At 39.6% G+C, this 19,178-nt stretch overlaps 1 protein-coding gene across 1 annotated transcript in view; it reads left to right on the top strand.

Annotated features, from left to right (window-relative positions):
• The first annotated feature begins 3,760 nt into the window (after window positions 1-3,760).
• LOC113645530 (leucine-rich repeat-containing G-protein coupled receptor 5) overlaps window positions 3,761-19,178 on the top strand; it is a 31,386-nt gene continuing 15,968 nt past the window's right edge. Inside the window, exons 1-3 of the mRNA XM_027151174.2 lie at window positions 3,761-4,098; window positions 9,071-9,142; window positions 18,608-18,679. Coding sequence (XP_027006975.1) covers window positions 3,914-4,098; window positions 9,071-9,142; window positions 18,608-18,679 — 329 coding nt within the window. The 5' untranslated portion in view covers window positions 3,761-3,913. The remainder of the gene's footprint in view (window positions 4,099-9,070; window positions 9,143-18,607; window positions 18,680-19,178) is intronic.

Genomic DNA, 19,178 nt, shown 5'->3' with positions numbered 1-19,178 from the left:
ATTTGCCTTCAACCCCCCTCAACCCCACAACACCCCCCATTACTCCACTAACCACCCGACTCCACGTCTCCATCACAAGACATCACACAAACACACATACACACGCGCACACACACACATGCACACACACACACTTTCCACACACATATCTCTCTTTCCAACTGTAGCTCCGATATTGTACATAGGGTATTTCCATTCTTTAAAATAAACTCAGCCATTAAAATTTTTTTTGTCCGTTCGTTTGTCAAATTTCTAATGTTTAATGACGTGATATCTTAACAATTAATGCTATAATCCAGATTTTTTGAGCGAAAGTTAAGGCAAGTAAAAAAAATGTATCAAAAGGCCCTAATGCTTCTGCAGATTTTACATATATTTATTTAAATTCCTTAGATGTCTCAGTCACACACTGAAGAAGCAAAAGAAGAGAAGTATCCCCTTTTCAGGGGTTCTGCTACAGATCCTGGTACTTGCATTACGTCTTCTACTTTCAGCTTTACCCATTAGGGGTCTCCACAGCGAATCTTCTGTTTCCACCTAACTCTAATATCTAAACTCTAACTGTCCTCATCATCCTCTACTCTCGCACCAATTACCTTCAGTCCTCATTTAACACTCTTTGTCCTTGCTCCTGACCTCTTACCCTGCAGCTCCATCTCCAACATCCTTCTACCAATATAACCATCTCCCTCCTCTGTACATGTCCAAACCATCTCAATCTAGCCTCTCTGACTTTGTCTCCAAAACAGCTAACCTGAGCTGTCCCTCTGATGTGTTCCTTCCTAATCCTGTCCATCCTCGTCACCCCTAAGGAGAACATCCTCTTCACTGCTACCTCCATCTCTGCCTCATGTCTTTTCCTCACTGCTACAGTCTCTAACCCATACAGCAGAACTGCTCTCACTACTGTCTTCACACTGGATGGTTGACCATGAACAGCTCTCACACCTTCTTGACCTCAGCCCCCTGTAACCTCACTGTTCTACTTCCCTCCCTCTCGTTCATACACATGTATTCTGTCTTATGACTGACTTTCATTCCTTTACGACTCAGATTTTTAAAAAGATTTCTTTAAAATCTTTAAAAGATTTTTTGCAGGTTTTACTTTAAATGCCCTTCCTGGCGCAACCGTCACTGCTTGGGACTGGCAAAGAAATCACTGGCTTGTAGCCCCTGTGGCTAGATTGATACTTATACGCATTACTATATGACATTATTAATACAGGCAAGCTTTGTTTGAATGTTTGTCTGAAAATGTGTGAAAATTCGAGATGTGATACATATACATATAGATCTAAATAACATTTTCCACTAAATTCTGTCAGGAGGAACGAGTCAGGACTCTAGCCTAGTTGCATGTAAAACTTTGGCCTCAGCTGTATACAGTATACTGCGACAAAAAAAAAAAAAATGCTTAAAATGCAGGAGCTTCAAGACCCATGACATGGCTACAAAAGTCCAACTAAATTCCAGTTTCCTCAGAAGTCAGCAGGGGGCAGAAAAACACAAGTGAGTCATGTGGGGTATATGAAAAATGCAAGGACATTACCAAGCTGAGAAAAATAAGTGGAGCATTGTAGATTTAGTTGAAGACAAGGGAAATAAACATACATAACCTTTTCTGCAGCACACACACCAATCTGCAAGTTCTCATCTGAAATATACTTAAAAATGGAAATGCTTACTAGCAAAGTCTTTTTTCTGGTATATCTGTGGTGCAATTAAAGAATAAAAGAAACACTGTTTGCTAGATTAGCTAGACTGACTATTCAACCACACTGTGCTGAAGTTTGTTGTTCTTTTGTTATCAACGTTTGTGGTGAGATATGCACTCAATTTTCCTACATATTCTGGCCACCACACCATATTAAAATGAGACCAAGTGGTGGAGATAGTTATCAAAATGTAGATATATCACTAGAAATATGTTGGTTGGACTGATTGCAAAACATTTCTTTGTGTTGCTTGAAATAGTTTCTCATGTGATTGTGTCGAAATTTTCAAATAAAAGCCTGTTGACGATTATATAAAAGGTATAAATAGGGTCTATGTTTCAGGATATATTTCTAATGCATACAACACAAGTCTAGGTCCAGGGTCGTTTAGATGGTTGTAGGTTCACTGTTTTCTAAATCGGTTCTACTTCTGTTGTACAGATTTTATATTGACACTTAAGAAAGGGGCTTTGATCAAGCCCTAGAATCTATATTTCAGCCATACGGTATACTGAATATATTAGTCCCTGTATTCTAATATATTTATAATTCATACAACACTAAAGGTGACATTAGGCTTGTTAAATGGTTAAGGGTTAAGATATATTGTAGAGACTGATAGATGGAAATGAGGTTTATGAAGTGAAACAGTGCACCATTATGACTTATTTTCCACACAAAGAATATAACCTTTTTATGTCAATGCACCAATGATTTTCTGGGTTATTTACTCTTCAGTGTAAACCTCAACAGGACAATATGTCCAAATGTATGTGGACATCTTATCATCAGACCCATAAGAATTAGTGATCATTCAGCTACAGGGGCATTAGTGAGATCAGACACTGATGTTGGAGTGTGTCTGTGGGGATTAGTGATCATTCAGCTACAGGAGCGTTAGTGAGATCAGACACTGATGTTGGAGTGTGTCTGTGGGGATTAGTGATCATTCAGCTACAGGGGCATTAGTGAGATCAGACACTGAAGTTGGAGTGTGTCTGTGGGGATTAGTGATCATTCAGCTACAGGAGCATTAGTGAGATCAGACACTGATGTTGGAGTGTGTCTGTGGGGATTAGTGATCATTCAGCTACAGGAGCATTAGTGAGATCAGACACAGATGTTGGAGTGTGTCTGTGGGGATTAGTGATCATTCAGCTACAGGGGCATTAGTGAGATCAGACACTGAAGTTGGAGTGTGTCTGTGGGGATTAGTGATCATTCAGCTACAGGAGCATTAGTGAGATCAGACACTGGTGTTGTAAGAGTAAGGAGATCTGGGGATCAGTCGGTGTTCCAGTTCATCTCAAAGGTGTTCAGTGGGGTTGAGTCAGAGTCAGGGCTCTGTGCAGGACACTCGGGTTCTTCCACATCATCAACTTTACAATCATGTCTTCATGGTTTTGTTGCCATCAGGAATTGCATCCCATCATGTTGGATCAGGTTTCAGGTTTGGGTCTTTAAGCTCCAGTAAAGGGAACTTATAATGATACATTTACATTTACATTTACAGCATTTGGCAGACGCCCTTATCCAGAGCGACGTACATAAGTGCTTAAATCTCTAACATTGAACACATTAATGCTGGTTCACTAGGTTACATACTTAAGATACCATGAGTTTAAAACATTTGTTCAAAGTTACAATGAAAAAGTGTCACAGGTTGTATTTTTTTAATGCAAAAGATTACAATTACATGATGCAAAGACTCAATAAACAATTATGTGCTTTAATCTCTGTCATAACAGTTTGGGAAAGAAACACACACATCTGAGATCATGAGGTATATTGTGTGTGTGTGTGTGTGTGTGTGTGTGTGTGTGTGTGTGTGTGTGTGTGTGTATATATATATATATTTTAATATATATTTTAATATATATATATTTATTTTAATTCTTCAGCTTCTTCATTCAAAAGCGCAAGAAGCTGTAACCATGTGACTGAGATTTAGATGAAACCCATTTAACATTAGAAATAAACAGACTAATTCCTCCTCATGTGCACAAGGTGCAAAGTGACGTCACAAGACACACGGTAGACGGTGATGTAGAGAGTCTCCGTGGATAAATAGCAGCTCCAAGTCGGAGTACCTGCGTTTCTATACCGCCCATGCGCGCAAGATTAAAAACACATCGTCCTGCCCTGCGACACCGAGGAGTGGAAACATTACTGCTGCGTTTTGGTTACCGTGAACGGTGATGTCGCGTGCGCGTCTAATCGTCCGGTTCGTGCTGCTGTCGTGGTGCTGTGGGTCGCGCGCGCGGACGAGCGGCTGTCCGGTCCTGTGTACCTGCGAGCAGGACGGTGTGTATGTGAGGGTGGACTGCGCAGACCGAGGACTCACCTCACCACCGGTGGCTCTCAGCGCTTACACCTCTTACCTGTGAGTCTTTACACAATCTTTACACAATGCATATCTCAGTCTACGTCTAATTGTCTGGATTTCCCATCAGAATTCTCTACCACCTTGCCTTCTTCTTCTTCTTCTTCTGCTTCTTCTTCTTCTTCTTCTTCCTCTAGTGCATCTCATCCCCAGGTAGAAGAAAAGCTTGTTCCTTGCCAGAGTCACTCAGACTTGACATTTTCACCTGCTACTTACACATCAGATGACACTGTAACTAGATAATCCATGTTATTCATGCCACCTGTCATTGGTTTTTATTGTCATGGCTGATCAGTGTTTATTTCTTGTGGTCTCAGGGAGTTTTTCCTTGACACTTGTCTTCTCTGGCTTTATTATAAACTGTTGTAGAAAGGACATTATTTACATTTACACTATTTACTGTAGAGTGTCACCCAAATGAGGATGGGTTCCCTTCTGAGCCTGGTTCCTCTCAAGGTTTCTTCCTCATATCATCTCGGGGAGTTTTTCCTTGCCGCAGTCACCTCTGGCTTGCTCATTAGGGATAGGGATAGATATACAGTATTTAAAATTTGAAGTTAATCTTTTTTAAATTAATTTTAATTTTTAATTGTATATATATTCACTTATTTATTTTTATTCTTATTTTTTTTCTTATCATTATTATGTATTTATTTATTTCTCTCTTCTCTTGCTCTTCCAATCTGAATCTAAATCTTTCTATAAAGCTGCTTTATGATATTGTGCACTGTTAAATGTGAACTGTTATCAGAAAAGGATTTGTTTATTTTAAGGCTTTTATACCAGTTTACCTTTAAGTGTTATATTTTACCTGTGTTTAAATCTTTATATTCATGATCTGTAAGGATGCAATCTTGTACATGTAAGTGTATAAAAATGTATTTGAATTTACTCACCTTAAGGTGTGAAGAGTTTTATACTAGTTATTCTGCCCCGGTGTGTATGCTTTTATACTACCATTATGTAAGCTTTTACAGCAACTGCAAGTGTGAAACATATTTTATTCATGTATGATTTAAAAACAATATAAATGACATGAGGTAATGTACATGAAAGAAGTTTTATATATAGTTTCAAAGATAATATGTGATTTAGAGATAATGGATTCAGTATTTAATTCTTCCTCAGTGACAGTAATATTCTGTTTATTAACAATATATACAATATCATTTTAAGAAATTCACAAATATATCTGAATATTTGAACATCACACCAATATGTGGTTCTTCCTCAGACTGCATGCTGCAGTATTACAATTTCACTTCACTAGAACTAAAAGCCTCAAATGAGCTCCATGGTGAAGACATGGTGTGTTAATGTTGGAGTAGAAGAACTCGAGTGTCCTGCACTGAGTCCTGACTCTGACTCAACCCCACTGAACACCTTTGGGATGAACTGGAACACTGACTGAAACCCAGACCTCCTCACTCTTACACCATCAGTGTCTGATCTCACTAATGTTCCTGTAGCTGAATGATCACTAATCCCCACAGACACACTCCAACACCAGTGTCTGATCTCACTAACGCTCCTGTAGCTGAATGATCACTAATCCCCACAGACGCACTCCAACATCAGTGTCTGATCTCACTAATGCTCCTGTAGCTGAATGATCACTAATCCCCACAGACACACTCCAACATCAGTGTCTGATCTCACTAACACTCCTGTAGCTGAATGATCACTAATCCCCACAGACGCACTCCAACATCAGTGTCTGATCTCACTAATGCTCCTGTAGCTGAATGATCACTAATCCCCACAGACACACTCCAACATCAGTGTCTGATCTCACTAACGCTCCTGTAGCTGAATGATCACTAATCCCCACAGACGCACTCCAACATCAGTGTCTGATCTCACTAATGCTCCTGTAGCTGAATGATCACTAATCCCCACAGACACACTCCAACATCAGTGTCTGATCTCACTAATGCTCCTGTAGCTGAATGATCACTAATCCCCACAGACACACTCCAACATCAGTGTCTGATCTCACTAACACTCCTGTAGCTGAATGATCACTAATCCCCACAGACGCACTCCAACATCAGTGTCTGATCTCACTAACGCTCCTGTAGCTGAATGATCACTAATCCCCACAGACACACTCCAACATCAGTGTCTGATCTCACTAACACTCCTGTAGCTGAATGATCACTAATCCCCACAGACGCACTCCAACATCAGTGTCTGATCTCACTAATGCTCCTGTAGCTGAATGATCACTAATCCCCACAGACACACTCCAACATCAGTGTCTGATCTCACTAACGCTCCTGTAGCTGAATGATCACTAATCCCCACAGATGCACTCCAACATCAGTGTCTGATCTCACTAATGTTCTTGTTGCTAAAAGATCACTAATCCCCACAGACATGCTTCAGTATCTAGTGGAAAGACTTCCCAGAGGTCTTGAACACATTATAACAGCAAACTCAGGGGTAATAAATCTGTGTTAATGGCAATAGAAGAAATAGGGGTATATAATATAATATACTCTATACATTGTGTATATCTACAAGGTTTTACAATATTCCCAAATAAGATAGATGTTAATCATGCTTTTGTTATTTTAGATGCCAATAATTTATTTAAATAAATTAATTTGGCATCTAAATAATTCATTTAGATATATTAGTGTTTATCCACAACAGCTTATTACCGAGAGTGGATACAGTTAAAACATTTAATCGCAAAAGAAAAAGAAAAGTAGTTCTATTGCTAAAAAGTGTGTCGTATCCTAATGTGAGGCTTTATGAACAATCCTGCCCCTTATCCTGCCCCTCCACTGAGATGGAGGTCCAATTAAAGGACGATGCCAGATGTTCATTGTGGCAGCAGAGTAAACCACAGCAGGTGCAGAGAAACCTGATTCATCCCTTCTTCTTTGATTATTCTTTACCGGTTTGATTTTCAAGCTGTGCGGTCTGGTAAGATTATTTTGCCATTGATCAAATGTTGTTTTGCAGCCCTCAGCATTCAGGCCATTTCTACACTGAGGTTCAGTACTGTAGTATGTAGCTCTGCCGAATGAAAGTCAAAGACAATTTCACAAAGCCTTAAGGAGGGCATGCTGCCTGGCTTCTGTTCTCCTCCAGGGCAAGGAGCTCCTTTGGCTGTGCATTTAATTGGAGCGGCCATGGTAAACAAACAAAGCCGCTATCTGTTCTTCTCTCGCTTTGTGTACCTTGCAGACACTGTGACTCCACAAACCTGTAGGCTATTCATGATGGGTCCAAAGGAATGAGCCTGATAGAATTACGAGACTTCATGGTACCTAACAATTTTATCCATCTGATAAGATTGATAGGTATCCTACAACTTCACCTAGACACAGTGAGCCACCTGGCAAAAAGACCTCCTTTTGTACTCTGCATTTATGGACGAGACAATCCTCTGCAGCAGAACTAAGAGAGAGAGACAAGGGAAGAGAGTGACCATCAGCTTCTTTGAAAAGTTATCCCTGCCCTATGCAAGTCAGCTGCCCTGTAATTTATTTCACCCTCCCTGCCCCCTGCTGCCTGGATACTTTAGACCCTTGGGAAAGACATTGAGGAGCTATGAAATTGCCTCTTTTTGCTTGTCCGACTTTCTCCAAACTCCCTCAGCCCTTCATCAAACCTAATTATGCAGCTGCTGCATTGTTGATCAGAGTCAATCCAGTTACCTAGAAGGCGGCTCAGTGTGCTGCTTTAATTGGGGATCTCTTTACAAACCACTTTAGGTTGATTTGTCCAATGCCGTGAAGACTCCCTTTTCCTAAACACCAACTAAGCTTTAGTAAATATTGACACTCCTTCTTTTTCTTTCTATTGCTTGCCAAAAAAGGAAAGGCATTATGGTAAGTAATCGAAATGTCTTTTCTCTTATATGATGTGTAATCAATATTACATACAGTGGATAGATCTATATTTTATAGACCCTTTCAAAATTGTCGCATCAGGCTCTGTAAACTTCATCGAATTTAAATGGGATATTTATTCCTTTATCCAAACAAACATGGCTCATGAAACAGGTAAATTGGTTAATTAATAGAATTGAAATGTCCACATTTTAAGTATATTTCACAACCACGAAGTCAGTGCTTCGGAAGCGACTCCGACTAACAGCGTTTTCATTTAGCTTTCCACAAGTTTGTCACATCTGGTTTTGGAGATCTTCCCTCAATCCTTTTTGCAGTACTGTTCAAGCGGCGGGAAATTAAATGGATGGACATTCAGGTCATTCCATAGATTTTCACTAGGATTTAGGTCGGGACTGTGACTAGGCCACTCTACAACATCCACATTGTTCCTAACAAGCTACTAAATGGACACTTTGGCCTGGGTCAGTGTCCTGTTGGAATGTGAATGTGTGACCTATTTTGGTTCACTTACTGTAGGCCCATCCATTCTCCTATAAATCTTGACAAGCTTCCCAGTCCTGGCAGCTGAGAAACATCCCTAAAAATGTATGCTTCCACCACCACTATGCTTGCTTTCCTGTTGTTTTGGTGATGAGTCGTATTAGCATTCATGCTAAAATGCTCCCCTACACATTCTTCCGAACATTGTACCAGTTTGTCGGAGGATCTTTCAGGCGTTTTTGTGCAAACTCCAGATGAACCTTTTTGAGCAATGGCTTTAAATTGCCATTTGGTTCCCGGTTGCCTCTCTTCTGTACTTGAAACCTAAAGTTCCAGACTAAACAGTGTTTTTATTTAAGCCATCAGTATGATTTTACACAGATGTTGAAAAACACATTCAATGTTTTTATTCCTGAGATTCCTGTTTAAGGGATGCTATAGTGAATGGAGTGTGTACTTGTCACACCAAGATATATATTTTTTAAATGATATAAGAATTTGTTTTGCACTGAGAGGTTAGATTTTGAAATATTCTGATACTTAAATATTTGATTATGACAGACATGTGGCTACACGTCATTCACTTTAATTTGGTATTTAATATTCCTTTTATCTGTCTGTAGCGATCTGAGCATGAACAACATTAGTCAGCTGCCCAGCAATGCTTTCACCACTCTTCACTTTTTGGAGGAGCTGTGAGTATAACACACACACACACACACACACACACACACACACACACACACACACACACACACACACACACACACACACACACACACACACACACACACACACACACTTCTTGTGTGTTGGCAATATAGGAAAAATACAATACAACAGAAACCAAGGAAGAAGAGGTACAGGATAAATAGTCATATCATTATACAGTGTCTATAGGAATTTTTGGAACAGTGCACCTTAGCTCAAAACCCATAGAAATATTTTTCAAAAGCATACCTAATCCTCTTATAATAATCCTACTTACCCGAGTAATAAATACCCGAATGTTGAATGCTGTATGAACAGCTAAATATGTCTAAGGAGTTAGATAATGAGCTAATGAGCATGCTGCTATAACGACAGAGACTCCCAGTGCAGAGTGATGATCCATGTGCATAAGGTTAAGATCAATATCAATATCAAATATCAATGTCGGCAAATCAAGCAAAGGTCAGAACACTAGTGATCAGTGCAATCATGGTCAAAGGGTAGTCCAAGAGACAAATCCATGAAACAGAGCAGAGCTCATACACGCCAAGACCATACTAAATAATAAGGCTTAGAACTCACACAGTACAAAAGGATTGTCAAGACTTGCATAAATGTTCATGAGCTGTTTATATAGTGGTGAATCAGGAAGTGGGTGTGGGTGTATTTGTGTGTATGTGTGATGGATTTTCTTGTGTGGCAGGGGTGATTGGGGGTAGCAAGGGGAGATTGAGGGCAAATGTCACCACAAGAATATCTGACAGTTTTGACCTTGAGGGGACATCTGGATGGTCCACCAAGAAAAACACAAAGAATAGAGTGTTGATGTTTTTGGTTCTTTTTATGGTTTGGTGTGTTTGTGTGTGTGTGTGTGTGTGTGTGTGTGTGTGTGTGTGTGTGTGTGTGTGTGTGTGTGTGTGTGTGTGTGTGTGTGTGTGTGTGTGTGTGTGAGAGAGAGAGAGAGAGAGAGAGGGAGAGAGTCAGAGACACAGAGAGAGAGAGAGAGAGAGAGAGAGAGAGAGAGACAGAGAGACAGAGAGACAGAGAGAGTCAGAGACACACAGAGAGAGAGAGAGAGAGAGAGAGAGAGAGAGAGAGAGAGAGAGAGAGAGAGAGAGAGAGACAGAGAGAGTCAGAGACACACAGAGAGAGAGAGAGAGAGAGAGAGAGAGAGAGAGAGAGAGAGAGAGAGAGAGAGAGAGAGAGAGAGAAAACTCTTTTGCCAGGGAAGGGAAATGTTATGAGTCTGTGTTACAACTCCACAGTGAGGAGGTGAAATAAAAGTTTGGGGGACTGAATATAAAAAAAAAGCTCCTTTTTGTCACTTTACCTTTTTGTAAGGAACACAAAATCATTGTCCTTTAATGTTTTCAATCTTTCAGACTATTTTAAAAAGTTCTAGGGAGATCGAAGTTTCTATCCGACTCAAATATCTGATATAATTTACTGTTAAAAATGTCAAATAACATGAGAGATTTTATGCAAGAATGAAAAATATTCTCGGATAAAGCGGTAGAAAATTAATGAGTGAAAAATATACCATCTGAAAAGTCTGAGAACTCATTATAAAGATGTTTTCATTATAAAGGATATTACTGACATGAATTTTAGTTCATTTGTATACAGTTTGTCTTTTTTTTTTCCACATTTTTATAAAACCTTTGAGCACATTTGGTCCATTTTACACCAGTTCTGTCTGATCACACACTTCAATAGAAGAGATGAGACATGAGGAAAATCTGAGCTTTTGTACAAAGCAGTTAAGATGGAAACTATCACACATTTGCTTATGTTTAAACATGGAGTTAGAAATAGTACAGATATTGATCATTGACTTTCTTTGCTTGAAATATTTCACGATTGTAAAAACCTTCTGTAGGGACAGAAAAATGGCTAAAGGCTAAATGGAAATAAATTGGGAAATTTTTTTAAACAGTAATAATTAAGTGAAATCAGGCTGCGTGGAACATAGAGATATGTTGTGTTTTGCTCATAAAGCTGTGCAGCCTCCTTCAAATCTCAAACACATCAAATGTATAGTTTAATTATACGTTAACATGTTAAAAAAAAAGATTCCCTCATTTCTAGTTTAGATGAAGACGGTAGTGGTAGAGAAGGCTGTCCAAAATGACACAGCGCACAGGGTATGACATCGTATAACTACATTTCATTTGTCACCCTTCTGTCTTTTATCTACATGATATAGCACAGGATGCACTGATGTCAACACGGAGCACTAGAGGATGTGTTTAAACAGTAAGGAGCCTTTGTGTCACAGACCAGAGTTTATGTACGTACCGTCCTCAGTCCTTTTCCTTAATTTGACTCAACTCTTTACCCTACCGACTAAACAAGAGTATGTCAATCTTTAGATAAATAACAATAATGCAGATTTACATAAAGAATCAATAAATGAAATATTCTATAGATCTAGCAAGCAGTGTGTCCAAATCTGTTTGCTGAAGGCGAGCATGTAACTGTTGAAGTCTTATTTGGACTGGTTTACTGAAAACCACTTAGCAGTCATCGTATATCTTCCTCTGTCCTCACTGTGCCCTCCTGTCTCACCCTTTAACCTACAGCTAGCCATGACGAACGGGTAGCCGTGATTTATTAAGAACAAATTCTCCCATGAGTGTTTGCTCAGGTGTAGTGTCTCTGCTCTTGTGTTTGTCCAGGGCAAACTGCCCACTGCTGCTTACAAGCTGACCGATTTCTCGGACAACATACGGAGAGGCGGTGTTCCAATCTGTTAGTAGCGGCTGGACGGACGCCCTTATTCATTATCGTGTTTCCCCTTGCCGATGCCCCTGCAATGGACGAGATACAACATCTCTGTGTAACAAATGGCACCACGCTGTTAGAATGCGGATTCTTTGGTATACAGGGTACACGCAGACCCTTGGCCTCTTTCGTGTCGTGTTTCTTGAGACATTGTGGAATTTAACATTGAAGCATACTGGCAAGAGTCAAGTTGATTGGAAGGGGTGAAACAAGATACTATCATGTAGAAATGTGTCTCTAACTCATAAACCAGTGATTATTGTCTTTTCACTCTGTGTTAATATTTTCCACATTGTGGAAATCGTAAACCTTATTAAAGATATCATACAGTTTTTTTCCCCTTTTTAGATCATAACATCGATATAAACATTTCTGTTGACATATTGACCTATTTATTATTACTATTATTTAGAATAACTGAACTTGCTTAGATGTTTTTTAGATGTATTTGCTTCAATTAAGCTTGAAATCGTAATAGTTAACGGCAGCAGAGGAATAATTATATTTAATATATTGTTTTCTTGGGGGAGGGGCACGGTGGCTTAGTGGTTCGTACGTTCGCCTCACACCTCCAGGGTTGGGGGTTCGATTCCCGCCTCCGCCTTGTGTGTGTGGAGTTTGCATGTTCTCCCCGTGCCTCGGGGGTTTCCTCCGGGTACTCCGGTTTCCTCCCCCGGTCCAAAGACATGCATGGTAGGTTGATTGGCATCTCTGGAAAATTGTCCGTAGTGTGTGTGTGTGTGTGTGTGTGTGGGTGTGTGTGTGTGTGTGTGTGTGTGTGTGTGTGTGAATGAGAGTGTGTGTGCCCTGTGATGGGTTGGCACTCCGTCCAGTTTGTATCCTGCCTTGATGCCCGATGACGCCTGAGATAGGCACAGGCTCCCCGTGATCCGAGAAGTTCGGATAAGCGGTAGAAAATGAATAAATGAATGAATGAATGAATGAATATTGTTTTCTTCCTGTTATGTAAATTTTGACCAAAGGTACAAAGGTGCCAAATCTTACAGCACAGATTTAAAAAATGAGGCCAAATGTTGGCTAAACTTTAGACACATTTCACGTTACTATACATTTCCTGTCTTAAGTCATTTTAGAGCATCTACATTAACTTCATAATTCTGATTTATCAGACATTTAGTATTTGGTGCTGTTTAATTGCTTGAACCACAAACTTAACTCAAGACTTAGTTATTAATATTTAATACTAATACATTTTGCTTCACCTTTGGAGGTATGTTTAGGATCATTGCTCATTTTGATGATCATTAGGATCATAATATCTATGATGTCTCGGTGGTGCTTCAGTATTCCTAGATAATCCTCCTTCATCATGATGCAGTCGATGTATTTTCTGAGGAATACCAGTACAGGCAAAACGCACCTCTACAACATGATGCTCCCACCACTATACTTTAGCGTTGGTGTTCTTCAGATTAAAACTTCACCCATCTTACTTCATAAGCAGCACTGATATTATCGATATTATTTTTCTTTATAGTGGGGTTTTTATTCTCTGTTTCTTCAAAACACTAGTGATCATCTTCAAACTTTAGTCTTGCTTTGTATGTCACTTTCAGAGTAGCCTTTAAGTTTACAGTCATACGGGACTTTCTTAAAGGTGGACGTATACAAAATTGTACCTGATGCCTCCAGCTTCTTCACTCGAGCTTCATTTGAACCTTTTGAACCAAAGTTCTTCATCCCTGGGAGTTCATTTGTGCCTCCACTTTCTTGAGTGATGTCATGTCTTTATTCTCCTAAGATTTTTATATTTGAAAACAGCCATTTGCACAGATTCTTGTTGTGCATCTAAGGAGAAACCAGACTTGTGGACAAGTTCGCACAGTATTTGACAATTGACCAATCAGAAGATTCCAAACGTCATTACATTTGAACGTCACATCAATTTCTGGAATGTTCCAGACTGTTTTAAGAGACAGTCCACTTCTCTGTGTATATTTAATTCAGTTTCGATTGAATTAATTTGTATAGCATTTTTAACAATGACATTGTCTCAAAGCAGCTTTATAGAAGCATAGAAACAAACAAAATAATAATAATAATAATAAAATTAATTGTTTACTTTATTTAATTTAAAGTTTAATTTAAAATTTCAAATTAAGGTAGGCTACTATATATCTCTAACATATGTCACTTATGTATGTGCAAGCTTTGGGCGATGGCAGAAAGGAAAAACTCCCTGAGATGATATTTTTCAATTCAATTCAATTTTATTTATAAAGAACATTTAAAATCCGCATGAGCTGGCCAAATCGCTGTACATAGAGATAAAAGAAAAGGAAAAAAAGAAAGAACATAAATATAAAAGAAGACGTACAAATTACCAACAATTAAAATCACAGGAAATGAGGTGTATTTTTAACATGGATTTAAATTCAGCAAATGTAGAAGCAGTCCTGACTGGTGGTGGCAAGCTATTCCACAGCTTAGGGCCCGCTAATGCGAAAGCTCGGTCTCCCCTGCGTTGCAGACGTGATCGTTGTACCAGCAAAAGATGACCATTTTGGGATCTAAGTGATCTCGAAGGATTGTACATAACAATCAAATCACATAAATATTTGGGAGATGATATGAGGAAAAAACCATGAGAGGAACCAGGCTCAGAAGGGAACCCATCCTCATGTAGGTGATACTGGACAGTAAATAATGTAAATGTAAATAAACAGTTTATAATAGTGCAGCCGAGAGCTCCCGAGTAACTAATGGGTCAGCGCAAACTGAGTTCACCATGGACACAACACTAATTTCTTCTTTCCAGTGTCTTTAAATGATTGCTGATAAAAACCAAACCATATAGCTGACGGATGAAACAATGGTTCAATGAAGACATGACAGCAATCCCGGGTGACCACCGGGCGACGAGACTTCAACAAGGGGTAGAACGTCAGGATTGACAAAGTAGCTCTGTAAGACGAGACGATAAGACTAGGAACTCGGAACACTGGGAGCTCAGGAGTGGCATGTATAGATCGACAGAGAGAGAGAGAGAGAGAGAGATAGAGAGAGAAACCAGAAGGTGTGCAGACATGATAGCGTCTCACCACTCCACAGTCTGCAAACCTGAGCAACTTGCAAGGGTGGTAAGGTGACAGCATACAGACATCCCAGTTCACCAAAAACTCTATGCCCATGAACCCTCTAGATCTACTCCTTTACCTAAGAAAAGCTATTCATAAAAAGCTAGACTAAAAAAGTGTTTTTAGCCTGGACTTAAACTCTGAGTCCCGAACACTAGTTGGAAGGCTGTGCCATAACTGTGGGGCTCTGTAAGAAAAAGCTCTGTCCCCTGCTGTAGACTTTGTACTTGAGGTACTATCAAATAGCCTTCACCAGCATGATGGATCATAAAAAAACAAAAGCTTGATCAGGTACTGTGGCACGACACTATTAAAACCTTTATTGGTAACTAATTATATTTTAGAATCGATGCGAAATTTGACTGTCATTGCAGTGTGGCTAAGATAAGGGTGATGTGTTCTTATCTTCTGGTTCTAGTTAGGACTCTAGCTGCTGCATTAAAAAAGCATTACAATAATCCAACCTAGAGGTGACAATTGCATGAACTAGTGTTTCTCCATCATCATTTCTCCATCACCCTAACACTTAAGCCCTATTCGAACGGGATTAGTTCTACGTGGGGACGTGGGGGTAAAGTAATTATTACCAGAGCTTCTCTGTGATTTTAGTCCCGTCCGAATGTGCCATCTCGGTAATCATTACGGACAATGTCAGTAAAGATTACAGCGACTTTTACCTTCTGTAAAAAGGTCCTGAAAAATTACCTCAGGTAATATGTAAATATGTACGGTAAAATTCTGTCATTTCCTGTTTAAAAGTAGTTTTTGGCGCGTTTTACAAGCATGGAGGCGCTTGAAACAGGAAGCAACGTCATACGCATATGACGACAAGGAGGTTACTGTGGTGCATAAAGCGAGTTACCCCTCCCACTTCTGCTAGTTTTACTGAGATGTCTTGTCCCATGCGAATTGGCCAATTAATATTACAGACGTCCTGAGGTAAAATTGCATTACTCCACGTCCCCACGTAAAACTAATCCCATCCGAATAAGGCTTTAGCAATATTTCTGAGATGAAAGTAGGCCACCTTTGTGATATTATTTATGTGAGCTTCAGAAGAGAGGCCGGTGTCAATAATCATTGCTGCTGCACATGATGAAATAGAAAGACCATCCAGTGTTACTCTGTAATCAGAAAGCTTCCTTCTGGCTGCCTGTGATCCAAGTAAAAGCACTTCTGTCTTATCCGAGTTAAGCAGGAGGAAGTTAGTAAGCATCCACTATCTAATGTCCTTCACACAGTCTTCAATTTTATTAAGCTGGTGACTCACATCTGACTTAGCTAAAACATATAGCTGCATGTCATCAGCATAACTGTGGAAGCTAGCACCTTGTTTACGAATAATTACACCAAGGGGTAGCATAAATTGGGACAAAATCAATGGGCCTAAAACAGAACCTTGTAGAACTCCGAACATTACCTTAGCTTGTTTTGAATAGTCACCATTTAGATCTACGAACTGATAGCGATCAGTCAAATAAGACCTGACCCAGGAGAGGGCTGTCCCTTAACACCAACAAGATGTTCTAGCTTATCAAGTAAAATAGCATTGCCAATGTTATCAAAAGCTGCACTAAGATCAAGCAATACAAGCAAAAAGACACAACCCTGATCAGAGGCCAGTAATATATATCATTTATAACTTTAACCATTGCTGTCTCTGTGCTATGATGAGGTCTAAATCCTGACTGATACATTACATTAATATGTAATGAGAACTGAAGGAGCAGGAAGTTGGCCACATATTCACAGATTGGAGTTTCCCGAGTCAATAACTCCTGAGCTAAATGCTGTTACTACACAAATAACACCTCTTTTCTATCGTAGTAATGTAGAGAGGCAGCTACAACCGAGTTTTGTGTAGTAACAGCGTTTAGCTCAGGAGTTATTGACTCGGGAAACTCAACTTTACTTAAGACGCCGAGGCGCTTTTTTCTTTCTCGATAGGTGAGTAACGTTGGTTTTGCTTTGTTACACAGAACTAATATATGCCTTTGTCCTTTACATGATTATGCTTGTGTGTCAATTTTGCTTGTTTGTTTATCTACAATCAAACAAACAAAGTATTGTTCTTCCCTTCAGCTATGATAAAGACACATTTCTTTCCATTATTTGCCTGGGTTATGTATGTATGTGTGGGCGGAGCTATCAATACAGGGGTGGGACCTATTTGGGTTAGGGGCGTGTTTGTTTTGGTGATTTTATATGTCGACATTGGCTTTCAAACATCGGAGACCCTGCCTTTAAATGATGTCACCATGAATAACTGCGACACCTTCTCCACTGCCTGTTGGGCGTACAGTACAGACCAAAAGTTTGGACACACCTTCTTTATTTTCATGACTATGAAAATTGTAGATTCACACTGAAGGCATCAAATCTATGAATTAACACGTGGAATTATATACGTACATAACAAAAAAGTGTGAAACGACTGAAAATGTGTCATATTCTAGTTTCTTCAAAGTCGCCACCTTTTGCTCTGATTACTGCTTTACACACTCTTGGCATTCTCTTGATGAGCTTCAAGAGGTCGTCACCTGAAATGGTCTTCCAACAGTCTTGAAGGAGTTCCCAGAGATGCTTAGCACTTGTTGGCCCTTTTGCCTTCACTCTGCGGTCCAGCTCACCCCAAACCATCTCGATCGGGTTCAGGTCCGGTGACTGTGGAGGTCGGGTCATCTGGTGCAGCACCCCATCACTCTCCTTCATGGTCAAATAGCCCTTACACAGCCTGGAGGTGTGTTTGGGGTCATTGTCCTGTTGAAAAGGTGGTGTGTCCAAACTTTTGGAAGGTGTGTCCAAACTTTTGGTCTGTACTGTATATATAATGTATACAACTATAACCGAATGGACAAGTTGTTTAATGCGACAAAATCTTTTGGTTTCTGTTGAACTTCTAATCAGTAATCATTTTATTAACAAGAAGAGCTTTAGATGCAAGAGATCTTATATATAATAGTCCTAGTATCAGATCAAAGGTGCTGGCTGTGCATTCACTCTGATCTAATTTTATGCTGATAATTTTACTAAACAAATTTGAGTGTTTATAGTTTTTTGTTTAACTCAGGAAACAGACACAGTGTCTGTAATGTGAACCCAGGGTGACAACTCAATGCAGCTAGCAGATGGTCGGATTAGCCTGCTTGTCTGTTCAGCAACCATGTACTTCATTGGGATTAGGTATATGACCGGGATAAATCGGAAATAAATCTGTCAATAACCGAGTGCTATATATGATCTCTTATGTGAACACAATAGCTGCCTCTATTAACTTGCCAGGAAATGTGCGGATTTTTAAAAATGTAAGACAGAATATCTTTAATCAAGATATATAGCTGTTGGACTTTTTATTACAGCTTAATATAGAATTTACCAGTGTCAAAGGTATTGGAATTGACTTTGGTGGTAAAAATGAGCAAAACAATCAAATAAATCTTTTAATCCTAATCACTAAATAATCCACAAATGAATTCTTTTTTTTCTAAATGAGCTCTAGTTACGTGCATCGTGCTGTTAAAGCTAATGTTGTAAATTCAGCTTGTTGTGGTTTTGCTCTTTTCACAGGCGACTAGCAGGAAATGATTTGACGGACATTCCTAAAGGAGCATTTGATGGTTTTGTCAATCTCAAAACTTTGTGAGTGAGCTTTACTGCATTATGGTTTTCATGCTTGTCTGTGTTAGAGAGTGTGTGAAACTGTTGGCTTGCTAAAATCACAGCAGGGGTTTCTGAAATCACAGCAGGAGTTCTTGACTTTTTTGGACAGTGACCCTATATTAAGTGCCTAAACTTCCTATCATGCATCTCAAGTGCTTAAACAGTTAAAAGTTGTGCTTATAAACAAAACATTCTTCTATGTCATGTATGTGATATGCAGGGCACACATGCGAGACATTTCTATTTTTTATTTTTTTTTATTTCCAGTCAACCACTCAAACCCACCCCCACCCCAGCACACACACACACACACACACACACACACACACACACACACACACACACACACACACACACACACACACACACACACACAAACACAGACACACACAAACCCACCCCCACCCCAGCACACACAGAAGACACACTCACACACAAACACACCCCCACACCCACACCCACCCCAACAAACACACAA

Source organism: Tachysurus fulvidraco, chromosome 19, assembly GCF_022655615.1.
Source record: "Tachysurus fulvidraco isolate hzauxx_2018 chromosome 19, HZAU_PFXX_2.0, whole genome shotgun sequence".
Classification (NCBI taxonomy): domain Eukaryota; kingdom Metazoa; phylum Chordata; class Actinopteri; order Siluriformes; family Bagridae; genus Tachysurus; species Tachysurus fulvidraco.
This window is presented reverse-complemented; position numbering and strand designations above follow the sequence as displayed.